The 27261-nt window shown below is 47.7% G+C and overlaps 1 protein-coding gene across 6 annotated transcripts in view; it reads right to left on the bottom strand.

The window, feature by feature from the left end:
• The window catches only part of EXOC6B (exocyst complex component 6B), a 291383-nt gene that overhangs the window by 212873 nt on the left and 51249 nt on the right, over nucleotides 1–27261 (bottom strand). For all 6 annotated transcript variants that reach the window (XM_064511671.1, XM_064511672.1, XM_064511674.1 and 3 more), the window contains exons 3-6: nucleotides 24556–24603; nucleotides 22860–22950; nucleotides 22705–22750; nucleotides 19520–19724 (exon numbers count right to left, since the gene is read on the bottom strand). In XM_064511671.1, coding sequence (XP_064367741.1) covers nucleotides 19520–19724; nucleotides 22705–22750; nucleotides 22860–22950; nucleotides 24556–24603 — 390 coding nt within the window. The remainder of the gene's footprint in view (nucleotides 1–19519; nucleotides 19725–22704; nucleotides 22751–22859; nucleotides 22951–24555; nucleotides 24604–27261) is intronic.

Below are 27261 nucleotides of genomic sequence, written 5' to 3'. Positions count from 1 at the left end.
AAATGTTAAATTTACCATCCATCACTTCTCTTCCAACTCTTCCCCTGCCCCCCAATGTATAAAGAACTATTAGGTCAAATAGGAAACAGTGTCGAACATCAGTGAGAAAAATCAAATGTGGACGTATTCGAGAGTTGGCGTGGTGTAAGGAGCTACTTCCATTTTATGCCAAATCTGTGTTGTTAAACACCTGCACCTCAGCTGCCACTTACCAGACCTCATTGCCAACTGAAGTCGTTAAAGAGAGCTGCACAGACGTAAAAATACTGCATTCACTTTGTCACCCATACGAGCAGCCTGTAATCGCCACCCCACACTAATATACAGAATAACATCCATTGAGCAGAAGGAATCCACGAGGAATAAGGAAGCAAGTAACTGAGATGTCAATATTAGCAGTTCCTCACTTGTTTCCTGACATAAGGACGTGATCAAAAGCCCAAATATCCCACAGAATTAGCAAAAACCCAGACGGCGTAACAGCAAAAGGATCCTGCCAAACCCCTCGGGTACGTGCGGGATGAGCACCCACTTCCACAAAGCACGTCAACACCTCCCTCAAGGCACGGGCCCCGCGGTGGTACCTCTCCTAAAGGGCAGATGGTGACACAGTCTTCTTAAAAGACATACGTAACAACCGATAAGCCCCAGGATTTCATTTCTGGAGGCTGAGCGGGGAAGGATAACAATTCACCTTCAACCACCATGTGCTTGGAAGTCAGATGGAAGGGGCCATGAACACCTACTAGTGCCACATGCTCCAGCAACAAAGATGACTTGTAGGGACACAGGAATGAGGTGATCAAGAAGTCTCACATTGCAGGGCAAACCTGAGGACCAACAATCCACCACCAGAAGCTCCATCACAGCCTGGTTCCTACTTGCCCACGGAGATGGCAGAAGATTACAGCTGGAGCACCAAAGCTCTGGGCGAGGATGGTGCACCTTTAGAAGGTGGGGTGGAACCAGACCATGCTTCTAAGGCTTCAGAAATAGCTGGTCTGCTTGGGACCTGCCCAGGCTGTAAAGCTCATTCTTTCTCACCCCATATTCCTCCAAAACAGTCCCTCTGGAGTGTAACTCCTCAGTAGCTCTGCTGTTTATCATTCTGCAGCTCTAAGGGCTTCAGCTTCCAGCAGTGTTGGTCCTGAACCTCTCAGACACATTAAACTTGCCTTACGAGGCAGAATCACAGCCACGTCTGCCAGCATTTCATTCAGTCTCTCTCTAAAAGCAGCAAAAAGCATCTTCAAATGCCACAGCACTTTTCATCCAAGCCGGCGACATTCCTGAAATATGGAAGACATTAAAGTATTCACTTTCTCTCAGAAAAGAAAGAACATAAACCTATAAACAATGCCTTGAAGGCGTTTCAGCAGCTTAATCTACACAGGGCCTTTTTTTTATTATTAAGTCAATCAGAAATCACTGGGTCCAAGAAGCAGTAGTGACAAGAATTTGGCTTAAAAGACAGAAAAACAAATACATACTTTAAAAAATGGAAGTCACCGGCACTTCCCAAGCCTTGTTGTTTGCGATAGAGACAGCAAGGCTCAGCTGTACACAAGCTGTCCCACCCCTACACAGACTACTGATATTTCATTCCAGTGGCACCACGCAGACCACCAAGCAAGGGGGTCTGTCAACATTTCTATCAGCAGCAACTGCTCACAGGGGTTTATAAGGCAGAAAAGCTAATTTTCTCCAGCCCGGTTGATGCTGAGTACATAAGGTCTCTGTCTAGGAGGAGATTATTAGTATTTAAAAAACACATCACACATGCAGAGGATTTATTAACAGTGCTGGAAGAAGAGAGCACACGACACCCAGAACCTGCAGGTCTGGAGACGACGGCAAGGCACCGTTCAGCACGCAGGAACCAAGCTGGGGAGTCACAGCTCGGGCCTAAAAACCCAGCGAGCACTATTTAGCCAGGAGCCACCACGTTCTTTAAAGGAAGACATTTGCTTCAGCAGGCTGCAACAGCAAATTATTCATGCCTTTATTAAAAAAAATTTTAAAAATGAAAACAAAGCACAGCATAAAATTACACCTCAAAGAGACCCTAAGGTGAGAGCAGATCTTTGCAGCCCAGTGTAATGTGCTCCTAAAGCACCAGCTGATATGTGGACAGTCAGTGCAGAATGCAGCTAACGACGTTATTATATAAAGAGGTTATGAAATTGCCTACAGTGTGGTGTCCAGTGCCTTGGCCCTATTCCCACATAAGCTTGGGAATTAGCCTGAATGCCTTTGGACACCTGGCGATTCTTCCACATCCCAAGTTTTAGAGGATTCTGTAAACCAGGAGAGCAAGAGCCAGACCTGGGCCACGCGTGCCCGCACCAAATCCCATCATCCCTCTGCAGGAGACCAGCTTTTATTGTTGTGTGCACGGGAGAGCTGATCCGCGCCTCGCTGTGCCGGATGAGTTTGCATTCCAAGACGATGAGATCAGGCGAGGATCTCCCCGTCTCCGAGGCCCGGCACACAAAGCTGGTGCGACTTCCAGCACAGCCCTCAAGCGAAGATGCCCACAGCTTCTCGCAATGCATCCTTCTTCCTTGACCGCTATAGCAGGCCAGGCACAGCTAGGCCAGGCAGGTCCTCGTGCTTCATGGGGAGCATACGTATTTCAGCACAGCAGCACAAAGCAGGAAATCTGTCCTACATAAGGCTCAAATGCTCAGCACCACGGGGAGCCTTCCAAAGCTACATCCGCTTATTCCCTTAGGGCCCAGAAACCACTCAGCCTGAAGACCGTCAGAGCCATTAGGTCGCCAAAAGGGCAACAACACAAAGCTACAGTCCCACAAGAGATTCTACCAAGAACACACAAAAAACAAACGAAAAGCCTAACAAAATCTGAGAACCCAGAAGGGCTGAGAGACCTGAGCCTGTACGGCCTGAGGAGAAGGTTTCAGGGGGACCTAAGTCACCTTCCAATAGCTACAAGGTCGTCATCGAGAAGATGGAGTCAGGCTCTTCAGTGATGCATGGTGCAAAGAGACACAACAGACATCATTGACACCAGAGGGGTTCTGACTGGGTGTAATGAAGCTTTTTTGCAACAAGAACAGCCAAGCAGTGGGGCAGGCTGCCCAGAGAGGTTTCCGTCCTTGGAGGTTTTCCAGACCAGATGGGACAAAGCCCTGAGTAACCTGGTCTGACCTCACAGCTCACCCGCTTTGAGCAGGAGGTTGGACTAGAGACCTCCTGAGGTCCCATCCAACCCACGCTCTCTGAAGACCATCTTAGTTGAAGAGTCACTGCAATAAATGAGACCTCAACATTTTGGAGGCTTAGTTTTGTTCCAAGTTGCAAAATGTCTGAAAAAAGTTGAGCTGAAGGGTTAAAGGTAGCTTCAACCCTTGGGATTTGTAAACAGTTTCGGACGCTCAGATGGAGAGTGGCTACTTGCCCTTACCCCAATGCCCCATCCAGCTTCGCCTGTAGAGGCTTCACTGGGAATTTCATACCATGTATTTCTGTGCACGTGCACGCATGCCCCCCACGCAAGCACACACACAAAATTAGATCTGCAGTAGCTGCAAATATAAGCTATCAAAGCTGCAGCTGCAACAACAGCACAGCGCTGTAAAGATACTTCAATAACATCTGATACATTAAATTTTAAAAAGTCAGATTTACAGGGCCAATGTCCCTATTTAAAAATAAAGCACGCACAGGTGGCTAATAAAACTGGACTTTAACAGCCACACTTGCAAAAGAAATTTATAAGAGTTAGCAAAGCTCATAGCCTTTTAATTGCATGTCAAATATTGGGCTCTCAAGAACTAAACCAGATTTCTTGTAGTCTGTGCCAAGTGCTTCCAGATATTACATGTCCCCCATCGGTGAAACCCTGTCAGATACTAAGGGGTTAACACAACCTCCAAGACCAGAGACTTACTAGCTTCAAGGCAATGCCACCAACTCTGAAATAAAACAGAAAACATTTTTGCCAGCTTTGTTACAAATAAAGGCTTATTAAAAACATTCGTATTTGCTGCTAACAGAAACAGCACAAGACGACATTTAAGAAACATTTGAACTTGTAAATACATAAAATTAATATACAACAAATTTCTTTGATCCAGAGGATATGAATTCCCTTTCCCTACAAATCTGTTCATTAATATTTCAATGATCCACTTATGTCACTACACTTGCCAGGATTTTATAAGGAAAATGCTTCAAGTAACAAAAAGCATCTCTAGCTTTTACTCTGCCAACACACTTCTGGAAAGTTCACAGACGAGGCTGATGGGGAACAGCAGCAACATGAATCTCCACAGAGATCACGTGCGGTGCACGCCGCTAAGGTGGTCAAAGACCCACTAATATCACTTAATTTCGCCTCAATACCCCAGATAGCAACATTTTGGAGACTGAGGCATAAAATGATATGGCTACGTAGTTCACCTGGAAAGTCGGAGAGAGGAATCTAACTGAAGCAGCACAAAGCTCAGGCGCAGAAGCAAGTCAATGCAAGGGAGTCGAGAGCCAGCTGCTCAACCTGCTCACAACTAGTCCCTGATCTAGCAGAGATCTTTGGTGACTTCTGCAAATTAAACACACCGAGCAGTACTCTAGAGACCATCTCAAAAATTCCCGTGCTACCATACCCAATTACCTTGCAGCCAGGAGAGGCAGGGAGGAGACGCCAGGCTATGAAGAAAGGCTCTGCATATTGCCCAGCATGCAAAACATCAGGAGGTATCCTTGCACCCAACTGATCACAACCTAGAATGGATTAAAACTGAACGCTTGCCTATCTTTTTCCACCTTTTTCCACCTCCCTGCCCCTTGTCTCCTATACAAGGTTTTGCAATGCTGCAAGAAGGAAGGGGAATGCTGAAGACAAGGTACCGCTCGATTAAGTTACCACAGGGCACAGAGAATTGATCTGGCCATCTTCTTACGGTCGACAACAAACTATCTGGAGACAGAAGAAGCCTTGCTGCCAGGACAGCAGTGCCTCCGTGAGGCTGGGCAGATGGTGATCACAGCACTTTCACAGCCAGGACCTGGCCCTCTCCCATCGCGGACGCAGCGGAATAAAGTCCGAGCTAGAACAACGGAGATGGAAAACTCACACCGCTCTCTTCCATGCCGTCACGCTTCCATCAGAACCAAGTTCACCACGTTCTCACTAGCGAAGAACACAAAACAGTCATCGATATTTTAAGTTTTAATGAAGGATGGCCTACGAAAATAGATTAGCGGCCCAGAAACTGAGGTACGCTACCCATGAGCTAATTAACTCTCTCTTCCCTGAATCAACTCAAAATCAAAGATGAGAGGGAAGTCACACCAGATGGGAGGCTGGCAAGCAGTGTTTCCATGACGGGGAGAAGCAGCGTAACAATAGCAAAGCTGGGAGTCAGGAAGAAACAAAAGAGGCTAGAATTAGGCAGAGGAGCAGAAAAGAATAGTGAAAAGCTAAACAGAATTATGTCGGAAACCAGCAAAAACAGATAGGAAAGGAAACTACTGAAAAAGATGACAGCATGGACATTCACAGAAAAATCAGCTAACACAAAGACTGCAGGTCCTCAGCTGGCAGGTGGAAACCTAGCAGGAGAGATGACAAACTATTTGAATAAATATGGCTCCAATTTAAGGTGTCTCAGCAGCTGGGGTGAGCACACCCTGTCTTACACAACTCCCAAACAGCTGGCAAAATAAAAATTGCTCTTCACTAGCGATCACCCTCACTGATGTGCACCGGACCCTTCCAAAATCTCTTGCCAGCGTTCACCCGAGGAAGGACGACCAAGCTGCTCAAAATCACGCAGATGAACGCAGCCCAAGCTGCAACGCTCAGGAGCATCCAGGGAATAGGCAGCGGCAACGCTAACAGCCCCCATTAAACACCAGACACCCTCCACATTCGCTCTTACTGGAAAGCGCTTTTATTATTGACTGGAAATAGTGAAGCCTAACACCAAAGGCGAACAGCTTAGGAACAGCTTAGGAAAGCTATTCTAAGCGGAGGAAAGCCCCGGAGCAGAGGACGCTCCAAGAAGGAAGGCTCTTTCGTTTGTTTATTTTTAATGGGCAAACAAAGAAATCTGGCATAGGAGGTGTATGTAAATCAGCGTAGGAGTGGTAAGAGGCAGCCAAAAAGCCAGTCGGCCACAGCGCTGCCTACACACACCAGCACCGTAAGGTTAACGGGAACTAACTCGCTTGGGCTCTCCAATGAGGAAGCTTTTTAAGCAGTAACGTCTCCCTGCACGTCTCTGTCCCACTTCTTCACATGTGGCAGCGGGTTCTGCTCCGAAACCTCCGTGCGTTTTCCTGGTATCACGCTGATTTAATCGCGTATCTACTGCACAACTGCAGCATGCGCGCAAGAAACCTAAGTATGTGCTGGCACACTCCACTTCATGGGTTTTCCTCTTCCAACAGAATATTTTCCCAGTGTTTGCTTTTCCATTCTTTCCTTTCAACTGCTTCCTATACCCTTCCTGCAGTTTGCCTAGGGCACGGGCAGTCCTTTCACCCACTAAGAGCACAGAGCTGCACGCTTGCAGCTTGTAGAGCAATAGGAAAATATTCAGCCAGCCCACTGGGCTTATCGCAAAAAGGTGCCTGCCTGCTCCCTCAGCTTTCCGTATCTATTTTTAAGTGTCTTTTTGCTAACTACTGAGTTCTGCAATACTCTGAGATGCAGAGTTACCCACGTTGTGCTGTTTGCAGAGAGAAGGGGATGCACTTAACAGCAGGAACAGGAACATGTCGAGACTCTTTTTTTCCAATTCTGCAACTAAGACACAGTGAAATCTTGATCCAAGTAAACACCCTGTGTCTCAGCATCATCATCTCTAAAATAAAATAAAAACTAACCTCTTGTGCATCTTGGAAGCAGCTTCTGGAGCTAGGCATTAAGCACTATCAAGATGCACAGATAAAAAAATACATATACCTCTCCAAGCACATACCAAGGCACTTCAGCATTGAAGCTGTGCAACCAGAGCGCAGCCCGGGCAGCCCCGGAGCTCTCTACATCCCCGCTGTCTGCCGTGATTGAGTGCATGTGTCGCCGCGGTCCCGCGCTGGCACGTAAATCCAGTTCTCCCTCATCAGCGGGCCCAGCCACGGTTTGACGGTACCTGCCTTCATTTATTCTCTCGCTTTTTTACATCTGCTCAGTGGAAACACAAAGTTGAAGGACATGACAGGAGGGGGGAGGAAAAAAAAGCACTATTATTTCCATATGGGTTTGAAAATAAAAAGGCTTTAAATGAAAATACCATATGAGCAGAGGGCTCGCACAGGACCTATAAGCACTCGTGTGTGTGCAGCATATAGGAAGGACGCCGCAGAAAGGCTTCCCCCCGCTCAGTGCCTGACTGCCGAGACGAGCGCTCGAGCCCGGCACGGCAGCGAGACGTTTCTTTGCCTGTCATTTGGCAGATGCCGTTGTGGGGCCCTGCCAATTCACCCTGCAGCCCTCCGTTTTAATCAGCATCACATAAAGTTTAACACATGCTTTGAAATGTGCACCAGATTCAAAGCTTCGCCTCAAGGGGGTCCTGCTGAATAACACATACCATCCCGGCCGCTGCTCCTCCAGCAATTATCTTTCAACTCTGGCTGAACCACGAGGACTGTCAACGCCAGCGCGCTGCCAACCAGAGGAAAGGTTGCGGGGTCAGGGCTGCAAACAAGCCTCCTCGAGGCTGCAGCGCGCCGAGCGCGGTACGGGGTGTTTGTTTATACTGCTGTCTGCTCACCCGGAGAACTCCCAGGGCGCCCGTTTTACGGGTTAGCAGAACTACAGACCGCGCTAAGAGGGGCTGAGGAAGGTTAGCGGGGAGGAGCACCAGCATCCGCGCGGCCCCCCGGGAAGGCGGCGAGGTCCGCGTTGTTTGCGCCTCGTAACCAGCGACGTTGCCGAGCGGTGGGAACGCTACGAGGGCCAGGAGCTCCTCGTCCCAAACACCAGGTGCCACCGGCTTTCTCCATCTCCCTGCGGCACCAGGGACCTTCCCAACGTCGGTTCTTCTGGGTGGCAAGTCACAGATAACATGCACCTACCTCACTGGGTTGCTCCATGCAAAGAGCTGAGAAGATGGGAAAGACTAAAATTGCTAACTTTGATTCGGATTTCAGCAGAACTGGAAGGAAAACCGCTTGCGCAGAGGCTCTGGGTCTCTCTGCAAGGAACACAGGGGGGCAAAACGGCACTTTCTGGCTTTCCCCCTTCCTTGGCCACTTGGCTCATTTTATGAGCCCTAGAACAGCTTATTTGCATCTATCCTACTTCGCAGCAGGAAGAACCATGCAAAAATAGCTGTTTCCAGCAGAAGTTTTTTAATGGCCAACTGCGTGCTGGATCTTCCATTGACGCACGATAGCAAATCCTTCTCAGATGCACCAAGAGCATGAAAATCAGATCCTCGCGAGCTGCTGTAGCTGAAGTGACACTTTCTGGAGTGCCCCTGCCCTGCGGATGCTGGAGCCGGAGGCCACCACAGAGCTTCCAACCACGTGCAGAAGCGAAGCCTCCTCTCATGCACCAGCAAACACAGGCAGATCCTCACGCTCCTCTAAGTCCTTTAAACTGCCATTTTCTCCCAACCATGACAATTAAATTATGATTTTCCTTAGAGCACCTTTTGGAGAGTGCTTTTCCCTGCACTAAAATACCTCCAAACTGGCGAGGGGAAAGTAAACCATCTCCTCCCCTTCTTTCTGGTCTAGCAGGACTGCAGCAGACACATACTACCATGTCCCGGTTTCGTTTCCTGTACCACACGGAGACTATTTAACCACTACATTTTCCACCCTAAAATAAACTCCCAGCAGCAGGTAAACGCCTGGCAGGAGCTCGGCACTGTTCCCTGCAAAAAGCTACTGTGAACGACAGCACGATGCTCCCGGAAGCCACAGCCACCATACCCCATCCTCGCGTTACGGATTCGCCTGAAAAACACAGACAACACTTTTTCCTTCACTTAGACATCTGTATTTTTAGGGTGCTGTTTCTTTTCCAGAGCGAAAAGGCTTAGTTCACCTCAAATAGCCCTGCGGGATCCAGCCTTAAGAGAGCAGGACAAGCACAGGAGATGCTTCCCACCTTTCCCCTCTCCCCAAACTCCAACCAACCATCTACAAGCGGTAGAGACTCAACATCTCCCAAACCTGCAAAAGTGAAATGAAAAAGCAGCATCCCACTTGAGGGAACTGCAGAGCGGGACATCCATCCGCTCTCTTAATTTTAAGGGCAGGACTCTCCTGACCTCCAACCACCACGAGAACAAGGAGAGGGCTCCCCATTGCCCGCCAAGCACCACGTGACCTTTCCAGCCATCCAAGGATGGACTTTAGATGATCCAACACAAACCAAAAAAATAGTTTCACCATGCAGGGCTAAAGCACCACCCCAGATAGACACTTCATCATTCCCCTACCACCGCTCCTCCTGCAGAGGGTATTCCTCTTACCCAAGAGAGGTTTGGATTTCTGGCAAAAATAAACCCTTTGCCATCATCGGACCCTCCAGCTCCAGGGACAAGCCACACTGAGACTGCAGTGGCAGTGGCTCCCAAATTAAATAGATGCAGTTGTGCACCTAGACATTGCTTTGCCAGCTGCCCAGCTCGGTGATGAGTGGGGGAAGAGAAGCAAAGCTGCGCTCTCCTGGACTCACTGACGCGCGTCTTTGCCCACAAATGAAAGCTGTTCTAAATTTGCTATATATGCGAATTGGAAGAACATGTTGAGAGGCTTAAATGACCTTAACCTGTCAGCAGAACTTCATATTTAAAAACAAATGGAAAGAAATCAGAACTAAGAGAAGTCTTGGGCTGCTGAAGGACTCCAGTTTGCGCTTTCTGCATACACCCGTTTGCAATTTGTACGGACGTGTCACGCAGAGGGCACGCAACACGTCCAAGAGCTCGGAAGGCCTCTCCTGAAAGCCAAACCATCGTACCCCTACTGTAAAACACAGTCCCACTCGCATCAGCACGTTTTCTTCCGAGTAGCAGCCCAGATGCCAGTATTCTCCAATAACTGACGTTATTTCACATGGGCACCTAGTCCCTTTCCCACCACTTAGACTGGGCATGTCCCATAGGCTGAAAACTTTAAAAGTTCTCCAGAAGTTTTGCAGCAATCCCCTGTGTAACCAGCAACATGCAGCAAGAGACACTGTCCTTCAGGTGAATAGTAAAAACGGAGTCTTGTTCACTTGCGGCCCCTAAAAAGCCAAAATCCAGACTACACTGGCAGTGGGGATTATGAAGAGTTGGTGCTGGAGTTGAGCAGGCAGGCAGCAGCATCCTGATGGGAGCAATTCCCAGCATTTTTTGGAGCAAGCCTCATTGCCATCACCTTTCCCCAAACCGCCCTCCGGTCCAGACCCCCCGGCAGCCTCCGCATCCGTTCCCATGCGCGCTCTGCCAGAGCGGGAGCATCGCCCGCTGCACGGGTCTCGCTCCCATCCGCGACGTCTCACCTCCAGGGCTGGCACGTGCACTGGAGACCCGCGCACCAGGCAGTGCCTTCCTTTAAACACCTCTCAGGCTACGTAATTAAAACCAGTAGAAGCAAGATCAGTGAAAACTATGATGCCGAACGTCTGCACCACGGGCTGAATAAAAAAAAAAAAAAAAAAAAAAAAAAGGTTTAGCAGCACCTCTTTTCCCAGCGACAGCATAATTGCTAACGGCCCAGCAGAACAAGGAAGAGATGGTCGTGCCTCAGCTTGGCACTGCTCTGCTTGGCTACGCTTTCTCGGCAAGCTTTCGTGTTATGACAGTTGGAAGATAAAGGATTTATTACAAGAAACATCTCTGGGTTTCGAGGGTTTAAAAAGATCTAAAAGGCAGCCACCCAAAAAGCCGGTCCAGCATCTGGTTGCCCTGTACTTAAACTCTGGATTTTATGATGTAGCCATGTCCGCAGAACGCGCTGGATATGCTACTGGGGATAACGCGGTCCCTGCGGCCATTAGTCATACATATGCTGAAATAAAAAAGGCCCATGATTTAGCAGTTTCATTTTTGAGGTCATAAAAAGAATTCAGAGGAATACCCATTTATTAATAAAGTCCCTATACAGTATAAATTTTAAACGCAGACTTAAAGGCACAGAATTCCTCTTAAATAAACAGAGGAACCTTCCACGAAAAGCCAGGAAACGTCAGAATAAAAAAGTTCTTTTATGATAATAAGCACATTTGCACTCCAATTATGCGATGTGGGAAGGAAGAAAGTTAAAGCACAAGGAAGCACGAAGACCTCAAACAAAGCACGCGGGGGAACGAGAACACGCTTGCATCTGCAGATATCCCTGTCACCCCCTCGCCAGCGCGGCCGTGCTTCGGTCCACCCCGGTGCGAACCCTCGCCCAGGCCTTGGGCTGCTTTTGCAGTAAGTCATCTCAAAACCGTTTGCATTGACTCCCTTCGCTCGCGCTGGACAGAAGGCTGCTTCCCTCGTCCTGGGGAAGCTTCGGCTTGCTTTCTGCGACCTTTTTCCCTTGGCAGAGAAAGTAAATAGCCTGGGGGTGTTTCATCCCCCAAACATACCCAGGAACGCACTGGCTTCCCTTAAGCACTTCCAGCCTTGAGAGAAGGTATTTTGAACTCAGAGTAGGTCTCTTAGGCTTTTAAATTATAGATTTTTCTGCAATATTTTAATCCTGTGGAAGACAGCATCTGTTTACTAGTTTTCTCGAGTCAGTTTGCACAGCAGACGATGCTGAGGATGAGCGACTTGAAGGCTTCTCCAACGCTTATCCATCTCTCTCTTCCAGATTGCAAACACAGCTTAAGCAGCTGCTGACAACATTTTTATCAAGTCATCTAAGCTATCGCAAAACTCACTCAGGTTTAACAGCGACATCTTCGCTAAATAGTCTGAGCACAGTAACGATTTCTCCACTATGCCAAAACATCCCCCTTTACCGCTACTTCATCCACGTCATCCGTCCAAAACCTGCAGCTGAGAACAGACTCCGCCATGGGATTTTTAGTGTAAACAGCCCCAGAACACACATCTCCCTCCTTAATACGGCAATATAACAAAGACGACAAGCGACAGCATCAAAGATTAAGGAGCTCTCGTTACAGAAGTTAACCAGAAAATAAGTTTCTGCTTTACAAACCTGCCCAGAAGGGAGGAAATACTGTTTCCTTATCCCAACTTCTGCTGTGTGAACAGTCACCATCTACTCAGCCACCGGGCTGACCTTTGTAAAAGGCTCTCCTCCCTGCATTTGAGGCTATAAATTTTCCTTGCTCTTATTAAGCAACATTATTTTACTTTTTGTGCTTGTTAAAGAAAACGTTTGGAACAAGAGACCCTGTTTAAAACATCTGGAAGCTCAGATCTAAGGCATCCTTTAGCAGTCCTCAGGCAGGTCTTCAAATTTGCTTCCCTGGGAGCCGATAAACGCAGGGATCTTCCAGACGCTAAAAACTCAAGCTTGGCATTGGCGTAGCCAGTCCTCGTGGCAGGGGATCCCATCTCTCAACTGAGGTGCATGTGCATGAACATGACCTCTGGAGAACATCAACTCCTGCCAAAGGACCGAGACACAGTAGGAGCAGGACATTCCCTGCACCCCGAAGAACATGGTTAAATCTAATTTATTCTAAAACACACATACAATGCAAAAACAACTTCCATATGCACTGCAGAAGATCACACAAAGTTAAAAAATGTCAGAGATGAGGATAATTAAGAACACTACACAAAACGGCATTTCTAAATGTTTTTCCGGGCCATCAAAAGGCCACCGAGCAGTACGTGGAGCACTAGCAGCGACCCGCGACAACATCCCTGGAGCCCTGTGGCACGCAGGGAGCTGCTCCGCTCCCGTGGCAGGCACGTGTTTGCCTTTAAAATGAGGAACAGGGACGGGACAGGATTTTCCAATAACACCGAAATTGCCACATGCCATATCTCTACTTATCACCATCATTTCAAATAACCTGCCCGACAAACCTCCCTGGATTTCTGCAGCTCCGCTGGCTGTTGTTAGAGCAACCTGCCCTGGGAGAGCCGCAGGGGCCGGAGCACACGCAGCCTCCAGGAGCTCGGTCCAGCTGGACTTTCGTGGGACCACACACGGCATGACGCCCTGCTCCGCGTAAGCACAGGAACAAGCCTTACCTTGCCTTTCTGGATATGCTCCACTGGTAAAACATACTATGTCAGCAGGGCATGGTTTCTCTGACGTGTGACCTCAGCAGGCCAAGCTCCCTGCCACCTTCCAAGCCACCCATCATCTCCTCTTCACCCACCTCCATCCCACGGACTCCTTAACACACCCCCTGATCTCAGACATGCTTCTGGGGCACAACCTGCAGCCGCACCACAACCCTCTGCCCCTGCAGGACCTACTACAGGTTCCCACTCACACGGGTGTCGGGAGGTTTCCTGCGTTTCTGCAGAGACCCCACCACTGAGGGGACAGGCAGAGAGAAGAGGAGGACACTGGTGAGCACGAAGATAGTTGCTGACATTGAACACCATCTTTTGCTCAAAAAAAAAAAAAGAGAGAGAGAGAGAAGTGCTTGTAACCGCAGTTTCTGCAAGCGGAGTACACCAGCTCCCAGCACCGAAATGCCGAGCGCCCCAGTTTTGTCCATGGTCACCATGGAAAGGAGAAGGCAGCAAAGCTTGCAGCTGGGCCAGTTTTTTTTACAAATGCAATTTTTCAATTTAAGCTCAACGTTGCTCTTTATCCTATTTAAATAATGAATACTATGTCATTTACCTTTTCGTACATAGGAGGTTTGGGAGCTTTTTGCACTGGCATTTACTTCCAAGCTGTGCACAGATACAGTTTTCAGAACCGCGTCTCCTCAGCTTTTACACACTATAACTCATAAAAAGGGCATTTACAAAAATTAGATGGGAGCATTTTTATTCCAACACCAACATATTCAGAGTGACTTAAAAAAAAAGTATTAAAAAAAACAGCCAACAGATTTTCAGGAATCACCACCCGTAGGTAGCGTCTGCTCGGCGTTCCTAGTGCAAACGCACGCTGAGGTTCAGTTACGGTTGTAAGAACAAGCTGTAGCACAGAGCAAACAATGCAAAGAAAGTCGCATGCCCAAAGCAATCACCACAAATCCAGGGAACTCGAGGTCAGAATTAAATTTAAATCCAGACATACCTAAAATATTGAAGCACGCAGCTGGGTGCTCAACAGCCTTAACATGGCCCTGTAAAGACGTAGCACAACATCCCGGCAGCCGCAGTGGATGCCTATTAGCAATTGTCATCTCCAGTCCAAGCGACTGCAAAAATATCTCCTCCCGCACTTCTTGTCCACAAGATTTTCTCTTTATAAGGCTGGCTGCATTGGATCTCGTGCTACTGAGAGTTTTGATACTAAAGAAAAGCATAGCACTGCCCTGGCAGCTGCACACAACCACATACACTTCAGTGATCTTTGTCCAAGCTATCTGCAGGCAAGAAAGCCCGTATTAAATGTGAGATGAGGTGCACGGTACGTTATGCTCTGACCACTGCAGGTCAGGAGTGCTAGGCTCAGTTCTGGGATCTGCATGTGAAGCTAGGAAGTTATTTAAACCTCAGACCTTAATGTCTTCTTTCAAAGAAGCTGTTGCCTTCCTTACAGAGCTGCTGCTAACGCGTGTTGAGAAGAGCTTCGTGTTCTTCAGATGAACATCAGAACAGCAATCCTGTCAAAATCAGATTAACGTTTCGGTTGTGCACTAAATTGCATCACTGTGCAGTTTTTTTGCCCTGTTTTTGAGAAGTGTTTGTACACTCACATCAGTGGTTGATGTTTTCTACCACGCTGCAAGAAGACTCACCTACACGGACCTCACACTACGCTGCTCGGAGAGGACACAGACAACACCACCAGTCACCAAGAAAAGTAAACATCACCTTAAGAAAACAACCAGACAACCAAAAAAAAAAAAAAAGCACACAGCCAAAACACCAACCCATTCCGATCTGTCCCAGGAGATCACCACCTATTAAACATCAGCTTCGACAGCACATCCTGCTGAGGCTATCAAAGAAATAAGAGCAAGCTGGTTTGCCTCTGTCTCTTTGCAAGGCACGCTGAACGTTTTGGCCGTCCTGACAAGCTTTATCCGATAATGGCTTTTGGATTGGTTATTCTTGGCCCCCTGTGTGGAAGCATTCACAGTGCTTACACGGGATATTTTGCATGCTGCACCATCTTAAGTGACCTCCTTCACATGTCTGACATATTTCAGACGTTAAGCTAGATAATAAAACCACATACCGGATATCAGCAAGTGTTAATAAGATGTAATTCATTCCTGGCAAGGCCAGGACTCAGATCTTAAAAAAACAAAAACAAAACGCACACACACAGGTTCACGGGGCCAAAGTCCAGAACGAGTTCAAATGCACTGAGCTACTTTCATCTTTCCAAGCGCTGCATAATTAACAGCAATATTTGGAACAGAGCAGATTCCCCTAGAACCATAGGTAATAAAATTCAGATTTAAAAAAGGAGGCAAGGAACCAGCGAGAGCTCATCGTTTGTACGTCGAGAATATAGGGTTTCACAGCGCTCTGCAAGATCCTTCCAGTCCCCGCGCACGGCCAACCCCAGGAAGGTCTCACTTGACTTCGCCCCACCACGGGTTTCCTGTCCAAAAGAGGGGCCGGGGTGCTCCCTGCATCTGACGGCCGGCCAGGAACGCAGCAACGCTCCGAGCACTACGACACAGATCATTCTGATTATCACAAAATGAAATTTTCAGCCCTTGTCATCATCGGCCTCAGATTTGTAATGTTACAAAAACATGATTTCCTTTCCCCATTGTATCAACCCCCTGCTCCATTCCCGCTGGTGAAATCAAACAATTTTAAAAGAATTTATATGATGCTAATTTAAACCGAATGTACTGAGCTGCCAATCGCAGTTCCCCAACTCTCCCAGGCCTTCTGCCAGCGCAGCTCGGATCCAGAGCGGCTATCAATCACCGGCAGCAGGCCGAGCACGGAGCCAGCGAGGCCAGGCGCGATGCCGGCAACGCTGGCAGAGGGAGCGCTGCCCAAAGCGACGCAAAGGGACCCTACGCAACTGGAGACTCGCAGGGCTTTGGGTCTTAACCACTTCTAACCGCGCAAGTAGCCCGTGACACTTTTTGCAGGAATAGGCCTAGCACGCGGGTCAAGTTGCAGTATCGTTTCCAGCTCCACATTAGCACCTGGATGTGGCAAACTTGCTTCCCAAGCTGCTGTGCAGCAACGGTGCGTATTTGCTGTCGAAAAGGTGGCAAGTCCTACCTCAAAGGTAACTGCGTTCCCACAGGTGATGAAGAAAACCCCCTTTATAGCCCGCATCTTGCTCTCACAAACCAGCAGAAAAACGGGATTTGGGGGAGATGGAAGATGTTTGCAAACAGATGATATAGTAAAGTATAATAAAAACATCTAGATGTTGGCTTCTTTGTAAGTCTCGTTTTGACGCTCCCTTGCAACAGCCCGATTCAGTCTGTATTTTATTAGCATCTACATGGAAGAAAAGAAAAACATCTCTACTTAAGTATTTTTCTATTGAAGACATTCAGACGCCCAAGCTCTGATGTACCCATAACAGAGGTGCTGGCAACATCAACAAGAAAAAAGGAAAAAAGAAGAAAAAAAAAGAAAAAAGTCACCACAATCCAGAGACAATTCAATTTAGAAATATTTAAAATCCAAAATGACTGTAAACAAGCAGAAGGTGGTGAAGGACCAAGAATTTCTGAAAGTGTATAAGGCTGTCACGGCGGGGAAGGAATAGAGAGTCCAACTAAGCTTAGGTCAAAGTAGTCACCATGTTGGTGGTTGAAATAATATCTAGAGTTGAAGAACAAAAAATGAATTTAAGGGAAGCCCAAAACATTAGTAGTTGAAATCGATACTAAGGGACAAAGGCTAAAAGTAGAGAAAGAGTCTAACATCCAAAAACAGAGAGGGAAGGAGAATGAGCAAGAGAGATGCTACAGAAGAGCAAGGAGGAAGGAAGACTCGCTCTTTGCAGGTTTTGCTGAGATGCACAACTGCCTACTGGCTCACACCAAGAGCTCACATAACCCACTGCTGCAAAACCAAAGACCAACTCCATCAAAGAAGGGCAAGAAAATACAGTACTTTGCCCAAGCCTGATTCAACAACAGTGAGAAGCCGGGAGAAGACACTTCTTGAGCCTAGCACAGACTGTCCCATCAGCAACCTGCCAGGAATCTCTTGGAAGTCCTTGTCCAGTCTGTCCTTAAAACCATGGAAAATTTTGCACCTACAGTATCCTTTGACAAGCAGTTTCACAGGTCTATCACCCACAGAGTGAAAAAAATACTTTTTTTCTTTTTCTTTCTTTCTTTTTGGTTATTTCAAGCCTGCTGTTTTCACTTGATGGGCCCTAGTCCTTCTACTGGAATAGGGGAGGAGGAGGCAGTCCCCACTGAACCCTCCAAGGCCTCTCACGATGATGCACATCGCAAGTTGGGCAAGGAGGAAGGCTGAAAAACGGCGAGAGAAACACCAAGACAGAGCTCACGGCAGAGAAGACGATCCCGGTAGAAGCGAGTGCAGCTCTTCTAGCTTTGCAGCATGGTAAAGAGCCAGACTTCATCAGCGCAGGAGACGAAAACAGCCGAGCTCCCAGCATGGGGCAAACTCTCCCCAGAGAGCAGACGGGACAGGAGGGAAGCAAAGAACAGAAAAAAAACACTGGAGTGCTCCAAGAATTTGAAGGGGACAGAAAGTGGGAAGCTATGAAATATGCGGATCAAAAGACAGCAGCAAGGGAAGCATGGAAATACCTATTGGAGATGATGAGGGGGGGATTTTCTCAGAACTGGTCTGCCTAAACAGGCACGGAAACGCGGCTGAATTTGCACATCTGCAACATCTCTCTTCCCAGGTTCACCTCTGCAATCAGCACATGATGCTGTTAGGTTTAAATAACCAGTCTCGCCCTTCCAATGGCATGACAACACAACTGGAAAATAAAATAAGAAGACACAACATCTGCATCTCCTTATACCTCTATAATTGGTAAATATCCTTAACAGGATATAAAGAATTTGTTTAAAAAGCAGTACATCCACCGCATTAATTGCTCATCAAAAGACCAAAAAAAATTATTCCTTCCAATCCACAGAGCCACAGGAAGCAAAGGAGAATCATTTTAAAAGTTCAATTGCTATAACGAACAAAAAAAAGATCTTTTTGTAAACAGCTGGTGTTCTAGAGACTGTGGTATCAGGTAAATTCGGAACAGCAACACCACTGCAAACACACAGACAAGACACGAGGAGGAAGGATCTTGCCAGACATTGCCGCCAGCACGCGATGACATCCCCATGAGGATGCCAAGATCACGGCCATGTTTTCTGCAGATTCAGAGAGATTAACTTGATTTAATGTAACAGCTAATAGAGGTTAGCAAACATCTTTGTCAAGTCGCAGCACAGCATCTGTTCATAGCCCTATTACACAACATAAGGGCTTGTTTGTTTTCTTAAAATACGAGAAGGAGATTGAGAAGACAATAAAGCAGCAAATACACTGTAAATTAAATCAATTAACAGAAATCCTCAAGATGGAACGTTTTATGGAAAGGATGGTGTTTCCAAGACAGAAAAGTGAACTTGTCTGTACCTCTAACCGTACACGCAACAGCACGATTTTACATTTTGTGAAAGGTTATGGCAAAAGTCCTTCCCGTAAATCAGCAAGTCCCATCAGTCAATCACTACCAAAGGCAGCGGTTTATGGCTCAAGAGATGCAACATTTTATTGCCAGCGAAGCTGAATTTCATCAAAGTGGCAAAGCTCTCCTAACAGACAGCACGAGCAATACTCTCCAGTTGTAATGCGAAAACCTGTTTTGAAATTCAAAACTAGAATATCAAAGAAGAGTAGAAAAAAGCAATTCCATTTTAATACACACATGGGTATGTACGATTAATCAGGTTCATCTTTCACAGACATGAACTGCTAGGCAAATATAAATAAGCCACAATAAAAGCGTACCTAGTATTTGAAAATTAGATCAAGTTGAAAAAATTCAATTATGGTTAATACGTGTATTTTTACTGCTTCACCCTGAACCTGGGAAATCAATACTGGTGTGTCTAGGTCTTCCAGTTTTCACCGGGCACAGGAGCACCAATGCCCCTGCTCCACTAGGCAGAAAACAGGCACCACGCACCCCAGCCACACATCCCACGCTCTGGGCACCAGGAATGTATGGCAAAGTACAGGTGGGGGATGAAGAGGGCAAAAATGCATTATTGCTTTTCAGCAGTATAAAAAAAAAAAAAAATGGAAAATAAACTCTAGTAGCAGCCCCAGAACAACGAATCTTGCTGCTTCATCAAGCCACACAATTACTTCAATATTTAAAATAAAGTTACGTTGAAATCTTTGCTGCCTTGGCATAGCAAAAATAGAGCTTAGTTTAACAAGACTGCAGTATGCCTTTCCCTTTCCAAAAAGCAGCCCCCACTGCCACCAACCCCCCCCCCGCCCCGGGCCCCTACCTGTTTCATCGCCGTCTCGCCGATCTTGTCGGAGTGCTTACGGATGCTCTCCAGGAAGTCCTTGAGGTCTGACATGGAAACTTCTTTTATCTCTTCGCGCAGTTTGGGGATGTTATCCACCATGATCTTGCAGAAGCGGTAGTGGCTCACCTGGGGCAGGTACGTGTGCTCCAGGTGCTCCAGCGTCTTCAGCGCGGGGTAGTGCCTGGGGAGAGCAAGCGAGGGAGATGCAGAAGAACAAATAGCTATTTCTGCTCCACTTCCCCTCCAAAGTGTGCATTAACAGTATATAACGCCATACACTGAAGGATCTCAGCTCCGGACCAAGGAACGCGAGCGGGTGGGGGTACCAGCACACCAGTGCCCGGCAGTTGGGCCCCAGCGATGCTAAAACGGAAAATGCCAGTTTCAGCACAGTTTCCTAAACTCAGCCTTAAACAGAGAGAATTAAATCTAACCACTTGGACAGAAGTACACTGATATCACCCCATTCAGGAGCAGAGTTTTTCAGCAAAGGGAAAACAGAGCAGGAGGCAGCTGATGAGGCTTCAACAAGGAACGGCCTCCATCGGGCCTCGCTGCGCCCGCCTGATGCTCCCACCGCCCCCTCCGAGCAGGGTCTGCAGAAACACGTTTATGACCAACACCAGGTCACAGGCTCCTCTAGGGCAAATTAAGGCAAGTTTAGCTCAGAAAACTCCATCGGGAAATGGATACGGCATTCTTCAAAGAAACACCGGAGAGAAGGAATTAAGCAGGCAGACTAGAGCCACGGTTAATCCTGCTGCAGTCACCTGCCGGTGCACCCTGAATCTGGGGGGCTGGAGAAAACATTTAGTCAGAAGAAATATATCCTTGGAAAAAGCCCAGCACCCAAATCCCCACTCGTCAGCCTTGCCTAAATTCCCGCCAGGTCCCCGGGGAAGTTATTCTAACCAGAAGATGCCTGGCCTGTTAAGACCACCGAAAGTCCAACGGCTTAATCGTGTAACCCGGTCACTGTTTACACTGCAGCGAGGTATGAAAAAGCTATTTGCAATAAAACGCAATCCCCTCTGGAGAGAAACTTAAAGAGTGCACGGAAAGCCAGAAATTAAACCAGAGAAGTAAACACACACTGGGGTTTTGTTATATTTTAGGACATTGTTTGTTGAACTAGAAGCAGCTAAAAGGTAGCCTGCGGGGACAGCGCGTGTTCACCGATGGGGTCCCCGGCGGCCTGCCGAAAACAAAGCCTAAACCATGCGGGGGCAGAGAAAAGTTCAGCCGTGTTCGTGTTTACGGGAGAGCAGAGGGCAGCGACGGCTGCTGACGAAGGCAGGTCGCCCCGGTCCTCCCGGCGCCGCGGACCGCTGCGGCGGTCTCCCGTCCTGCATCTCTCCCGCTAGCATCTAGCGTCTCCCAGCCCAGCGGGTGCCCGAGTCCCTGCGCAGCTCTGCAGCTCGAGGGAGCGTTTCTCCACTGAAATGGAAACGCTTGCCAAGGGGGCAACAACTTTGAACAACGGAAGATGAAATGTCTCTCTCCATCACCCCTCTCTGCAGGTTGCACGGCCACTTGCCTGGGTTTGGACTGTGCTTCGTTCCCCATTTCCAGCTCAAGTGAGCAGCCGCTGGCTCTGTGTTTGGCAAACGCCTGCAAACAGCACGTAATTCATTTTGTCTAGCTTGGAAGAGTTGAGTTTATTCTGCCAGAATGCAAAGTCCATCACCCCAGCAAGGCTGGGCGCTCAAAACCTGAGACTCACACGAGTAACCGCCCCCCTTGCTGGCTATCACGAAGTGATATATAAGTGAGACCGGGTGCAGACACACAAATATTTAATATGTTGTGCTGCGTTTGGTGAATGAAGCCATCACACCAAGACAAAGAGGAAAGGAAAAAAAAAGCCAAGGGTTCAGATTCCTCTTAAATGTGGCTTTCAACTTGTATTTGTTTCAAAATGAACCAATTCGAAGGGGGGGGAGAAAGATGCAATTCCTAGAAGCAGACCCTGGAAACACTATCCAGAAGAGGGAATCGAATGGCCTGTGAATTCCCTTCAGATGTTCACAGCGCTGTGATCAGCTCCAGCCCCCCACCCCACATCTGTCGACAGGCAAGTCCCTTGCTGCTCCCATAAACAGGCTAAACGCAGTTGGACAAACTCTGCGCTGCCTAATTCTGCGCTCAGACATTCGGAGAAAGGAACGGATAAGCGCTGTGAACAACCAAATAAGCTCTCAGCAATTCCTCCGGCCAGCCCATCTTGCAGGAGCAATGCTTATCTGCTTATCCAAGGCTTCTGGGGACCAAGGACCACAATGAGCAGCGGAGGCAGGAGAGGAAGGGCAAAAATACCCCTATCCAATTAGTTATCGCCCTGTTTGAAACACCGGTTCGTTCTGCCTTGTTTATACGACGGATGGCAGGCACAAAACAGGCAGAGCGGATCGCGCTGCCTGCTTGGCACTCAGCTGGCTCCTGCTGTGTTTTAAGCTAAGCTCTTTCTACCAGCCGCTCTTCGCCCCGTTTGCCACCCCCAGAGCTGCAGCACTGCTCCAAGCTCCCATGCTGCTTAAGCAAATCCTCCCCAGATACCCAGCCATGTAAATACCCTGGACCCTGGTGTAATTCTTAAGGACCACAAGAGAGAACGGGAAAAATCCGGGATTTACAGCTCATTTCTGAGCCAAAGTCCTTTAGCTCAGCTCACTCTTCTGAGCAACAATTAATTCTACCGCAAAATAAGCCATCTGCCTTCTCACCAGCTTCCCCCACCATCCCACACAACACTTCGCAGGCCACTGGCTTCCATTCACGCTGGATTCTCTCGGAGAATATCAGTTTTTGTATTATGACATTCCTAGGATGAAACTTAGTTAATAATGCAGAAGTACCGAGAGCCACGCATTCATTTGGGAAGTCCATCACAACAGTGAGCGCTCGTGAAAAAAGTGAACATCCATCTTAATTAAAAAGATTAACACAGAAAGAAATCAGAGGCTGTTGCAATCACAGTTCTACTCTGTACCATAGGAGGCTGAGCTACACTGTGAAGATACCGGCCAAAAATCAGATAACTTCACTTGGGAAGGCTGATTTCAAAGTCCTAAGTTTTGAGAACCTCCTTGTTTAATTGAGCTAACACCAAAAGGGTGCTTTTCAACACTTCCAACATAAACATCAGCCCAGATAAAATTTACCTTTTAGATTTCATTTGCTCTCGCAGTTTGCTGTACATCTCCAGAACTGGAAAGACAAGAAAAAATACACAAGCATTGAAACAGAAGCTTAAAGCAAAGAGATGTGAGTTAAAATAGACAGCTGTACAAATAGAGAGCAATTTCAGATTCCTCACCAGGAAGACACAGTGTCAGCTTATCAACTGTCGCTGAGATATTTCTCTGTTGCAATCGACATTGCTTCAGCTCTTCCATTGCTATTATCAACTTTGGAAAGGGAAAAAAAATGACAGTGAGAATAGTAAACACAGAGCAGAGAGTATATAAGCTACTTGGCACTTGTCATGAACATCCAAACAGCAGACTGACAACAAAGCCTCCTCTGATAGTTGCAGAGCTCGCTGAACACTGCAAAGCATTGCTTAAATAGGGCGTACGGGCAGCTTCGGGTTGATTAATCAAGCAGCAGAAGCATTCTCTACTCTAATTTAAAGCAAGCGAGCAGCAAAACCAAAGGCATCAAAATACCAGCCATGTAGCACGTCCTGTGAATTCCAAAAATGATTTCCCCTTCCCATTTTATTCATCTTTTTCCTACTCCCTCTCCCTTTTCAAGCTTCTCTTTGCTAGTTCTTCTAAAAGACAGGATGTGGCCACTCGTTCCCGGAGGAATTCCTACCATCATAAACTAACAATGATTTTTAAATCCTCAGTCTTCACTAGAAAAACCTGTACATCTGGATAAGGGCAAAACAAGGATCAGCCATCACATACAAAAGAAAATTCCTTCGCTTCATTGTTTGAAAGGGGCTGTTCAGAGTTTTGTCCTTTAGACTACTGACTTATCTCCACGGTATCCACATGTTTCACAGTTACCAGACTGAGGTTGTAAAGTCCTTCTGAAAACCCCAGGCTCTTCTACTTTTGGAGGTGAATCCTCCATCCAAGGTAACACAGCGGTATGTTCTGCCACCCCCTCCCTGAAGGGTGTTTTTTTCTTTCATCTTCATTAGATGAATCAGCCCGATCCGGTCCAACATGGATATTTTCTTGTTTGTTTTTTGACTGCAGTGCAGCTCTATAAAGAGTAACGGTTGCACGTACTCTCGGAAAACGAGGTCTGGCTCTCTGGGAGGGTAGTTGGGAAATAGAAAAGGTGCAAAGAGTGGAAGATTTATATGGAATATGGGTCAAGCAACGAGACTCATCAGGAGGAAATGAAAGAGATGGGAGAAGAGGCCTCCTCCGGGAGCTCTCACACATCTACGTGTCAGGCACTCGCAAAGCTTCAAGCATCGGTGCCGTCACTCCGTCCTCAGCGCCATCACCCACCTCTGAAGCCCCTTCGGTTTATTACTACTCCTTCATGACGAAGGGGCAGAAGAATGAAGGTGATTAGAGGCAAATCGCACCCAAGACACATTCAATCATTTCCTTTCTCCGTGCCTTGATGCCTCTACCCATGCGGCTCGAAACCGCACCGGCTTTAATTGCTGCCATACTGCAGGGCAAAGCCGGCGCCCGACTCCGCAGCTTATACTGTCACAACCCATCACGTTCACCCGCCCGGGGGGAGGCAGCAAGCCCGCAGCCTCTTACTTTCCAGGGCTTGCCTGCCCCTAGCTTTTAATCCAGAGGCTGCAAAAAAGAAGAAAAATCACGTCCTAACCCTCTCGCGCAACTCACGTTTCACACAGAAAGGCAAGATACAGCAGAGAGGGTTATTAAAATGTATAATAGCAATGTCATGTAGATCATCAGTAAGGCGGATGGATTGGAAGCGCTGAAGTTTGGTGCAATTCGCTACGAGTTAGCGCAGCCAAAGCGTGGAAAAGCAAAAGGGAGAGAGGGAAGGAGGGATGCAGCACCTACCTCTTTTCCTTCGTTCTGCAGCTTTCGGTTGGTGTCTGTCACCTGGTTCTGTGGGGTGCGGGGGGGAAGAGAAAGAGCACACGTACATGTAAATCAGGATAATTAGCTCATTTAATTGCCATCACCCTTCTGACACACTAAAGGATGCCAACAGCAGCCCAGCAAATACAGAGGATGCCACGAGAGGATTTTCTTGCTTGTTATTACAGAAAAGTGGAAGGCAACAAGAGTTAATGCTGCTGCATGGCAGCCTCAGAAAGCCACAGTCTCCATGGACCAAATTTTGCAGCAGATGCTTACACGGATTCTCATCTTAAAAAACTATTTTACATCAGTGGTAGAGGTAGGATACAAGTGACATGGAATGAAATTTCCCCTTCCCAGCACCAAATAAATTATAAGTAGGTTTTAAGTCCTTAATATCGCAGCAAGAAAAGAAGTCTTCAATGGGTACTTTACCTAAAAAGTGCAAATATTTCTCTTAGACCTAAAGACACATCTCCCACGGGATCCCTCCTCCTGGCTCCCATACACGTTATCTCTGCTAACCTGTCTGCTTGGAGCTTCCACTTTCTGTGCCACCAAAACCAATTTGGGCCAAAAAAGTTGCACCAACAGGCCCAGCCGTGGCTCTTTAGCAAAAGCAGCCGGTTACGCAGCACCGCTCGGGGCTGGGGTACCTCTGCGAGCCGAGGGAGGCAGAGCCGGCAGCGCTCAGGGACCCTGGCAGCAGTGGGGAGAAAGACGGGAATGGAGGAGAGGACCGTGAGACCAACCTGCTGCTTTTTTTAATAGCAGACTCATTTCACGGCTATTAAAACCGCTGATTTTCGCTGCCAGGCTCATCTTTGTAAGACATCAGAACTTAAACCTTTCTTTGCAGCCTCACCAAGATCCCTTTTATTCTTGATACCAGACACGTTGCTCATGAGTTTGCCGTGACGCAAGAACAGGATTCGCCTCTCGGTCTCCCCTAGACGATGTCGGCGCAGCATCTGCATCGCATCGCTCCCGCTTCTGCAGTAGCCTCGGCTCTCCTGGCTGCCTGCCTCGTGCAAAAACTGCTCATTTCCTCTCTGATGTATGGAGCTTTTACGAGCAGGAGCACAGCATCTCTTCCAAAGATTATTTTATTTTCTTATATCCTGAAAATCCCACCAGGAAAGAGGAATCCATGTAGGGTAATTTAAAACTGCTCCTAAAATAATGCCAAGGCTGTACTAGTCTTCTATTAAAATTACATATCAATCCCAGCTAAGACAAGAAGTAAGAGTATATCCTGCCCTTGCACACCGGGTGTTTCAGGGGGGTGAGAAGTGGCGTTTCATTTTGTTCTTAAGAACTACATCCACACAGCGGAAAAAAAGGGATGATCATTTATATAGTCGCTGCGTTGGCACACTGAAGCTTTTCGGAGGAGATTTTATAACCCGAGACAGACGCGCAGCACGGGGGGACAGAAAACATGGCATCGAGCGGGGCCACCTCTACGTTATGCCGCTAGCATTTCGAGAAGGGCAGGGAGACGATGGAGAAGAGCAAGGGCGGCTGAGAGCACCCTGGGAAGGGACACGAAGGGTGCCCCAACCCCGCTCTGCATCCAAGAGAAGGTCCTTCAAGCCAGCAACTCGGGAACCTCCTGGTCGAGGGCTGCACCCAAAACGCTGGGTTAGTTACCCACCGTCGCAGCCGTTCCCCGCTTGGGACACCACCGCATGACCGTCGTAGCTTCAGGCCACCCCACGTCCTGCGGCAGCAAGACTCAAGCTGGGTTTTGCCCGGACAAAGGTGAGCTTCCCTGTGCTTTAAGCCAGCAGCCTGGCTTTCGTTAGACCTGCCTTAATCCAAAGGCAATAAGTAGCAAAAACCATTTCATTTTCTCTCCCCCGCTCATAGCTTCGTAGATCTCATGACTCCGAGCACGGAGGCAGCAGGACTGTCGGGAGAGCGGATTAAAACTGCAAGCATTTTTTCAAAGAAAAGCCGTTTTATGACTTGCCATTCAGTAGCAGCAGGTGTGAAGTGCTAAACTCGGGCAGAAATAATCAGCCACACAAAACGGGACAAATGACTAGACAGCGGCTCTTTGGCAAAGGACCCAGCGAGCACAGTAAATCAAACTGAAAAACAGCCGGTGCGGTGCTGTTGCTAAGAAAGCAAGAATCGCGCTAGCATGTACAACCCCCTGAAATAACCCTTCTCCATTTCACTGGTGACTGATTACCTGCCCCAGGTCAGGAACCACACTTAAAAAAACAAAACAAAAACAAATAACCCCCAAACCTCCCAGTTGGAAAGACTTCAGAGTAGGAAAAGTAAAAATGACGAGAGGCCTAGAAAGCACGACCCTCTCGGATAGACTGTGGCTACTCATCTTACAGAGGACAAGACTAGGGAAGACCGTTACAACAACCTCCAAGCTGTAGAAGGCCACCACAAAAAGAAGAAATAATCTCTCTTCTGTGGCCATGATTGGTAGGAGAAGACCAGTAGAGCTAAAGGGTAGGAAAAAAGAAAAAAAATGTTCTCATCTATCTGACTTGAACTTCCTAGAGCAGGAAGGATACCTAGGGAAACACTAACATTGACCAGGTTGGATAAAAATCCATCAGCAATGACGTGGCCGGAGCAGAACTTGCCTTAGAGAGAGAGATGGACTAACCGTTTCCTTGAGTTTGCCACCAGCCCCGTGAGTCTGTGATCCTT

Source organism: Dromaius novaehollandiae, chromosome 4 (genome assembly GCF_036370855.1).
Source record: "Dromaius novaehollandiae isolate bDroNov1 chromosome 4, bDroNov1.hap1, whole genome shotgun sequence".
Lineage (NCBI taxonomy): Eukaryota > Metazoa > Chordata > Aves > Casuariiformes > Dromaiidae > Dromaius > Dromaius novaehollandiae.
The sequence above is the reverse complement of the archived record's forward strand: the minus strand, read 5'-3'. Positions and strand labels throughout refer to the sequence as shown.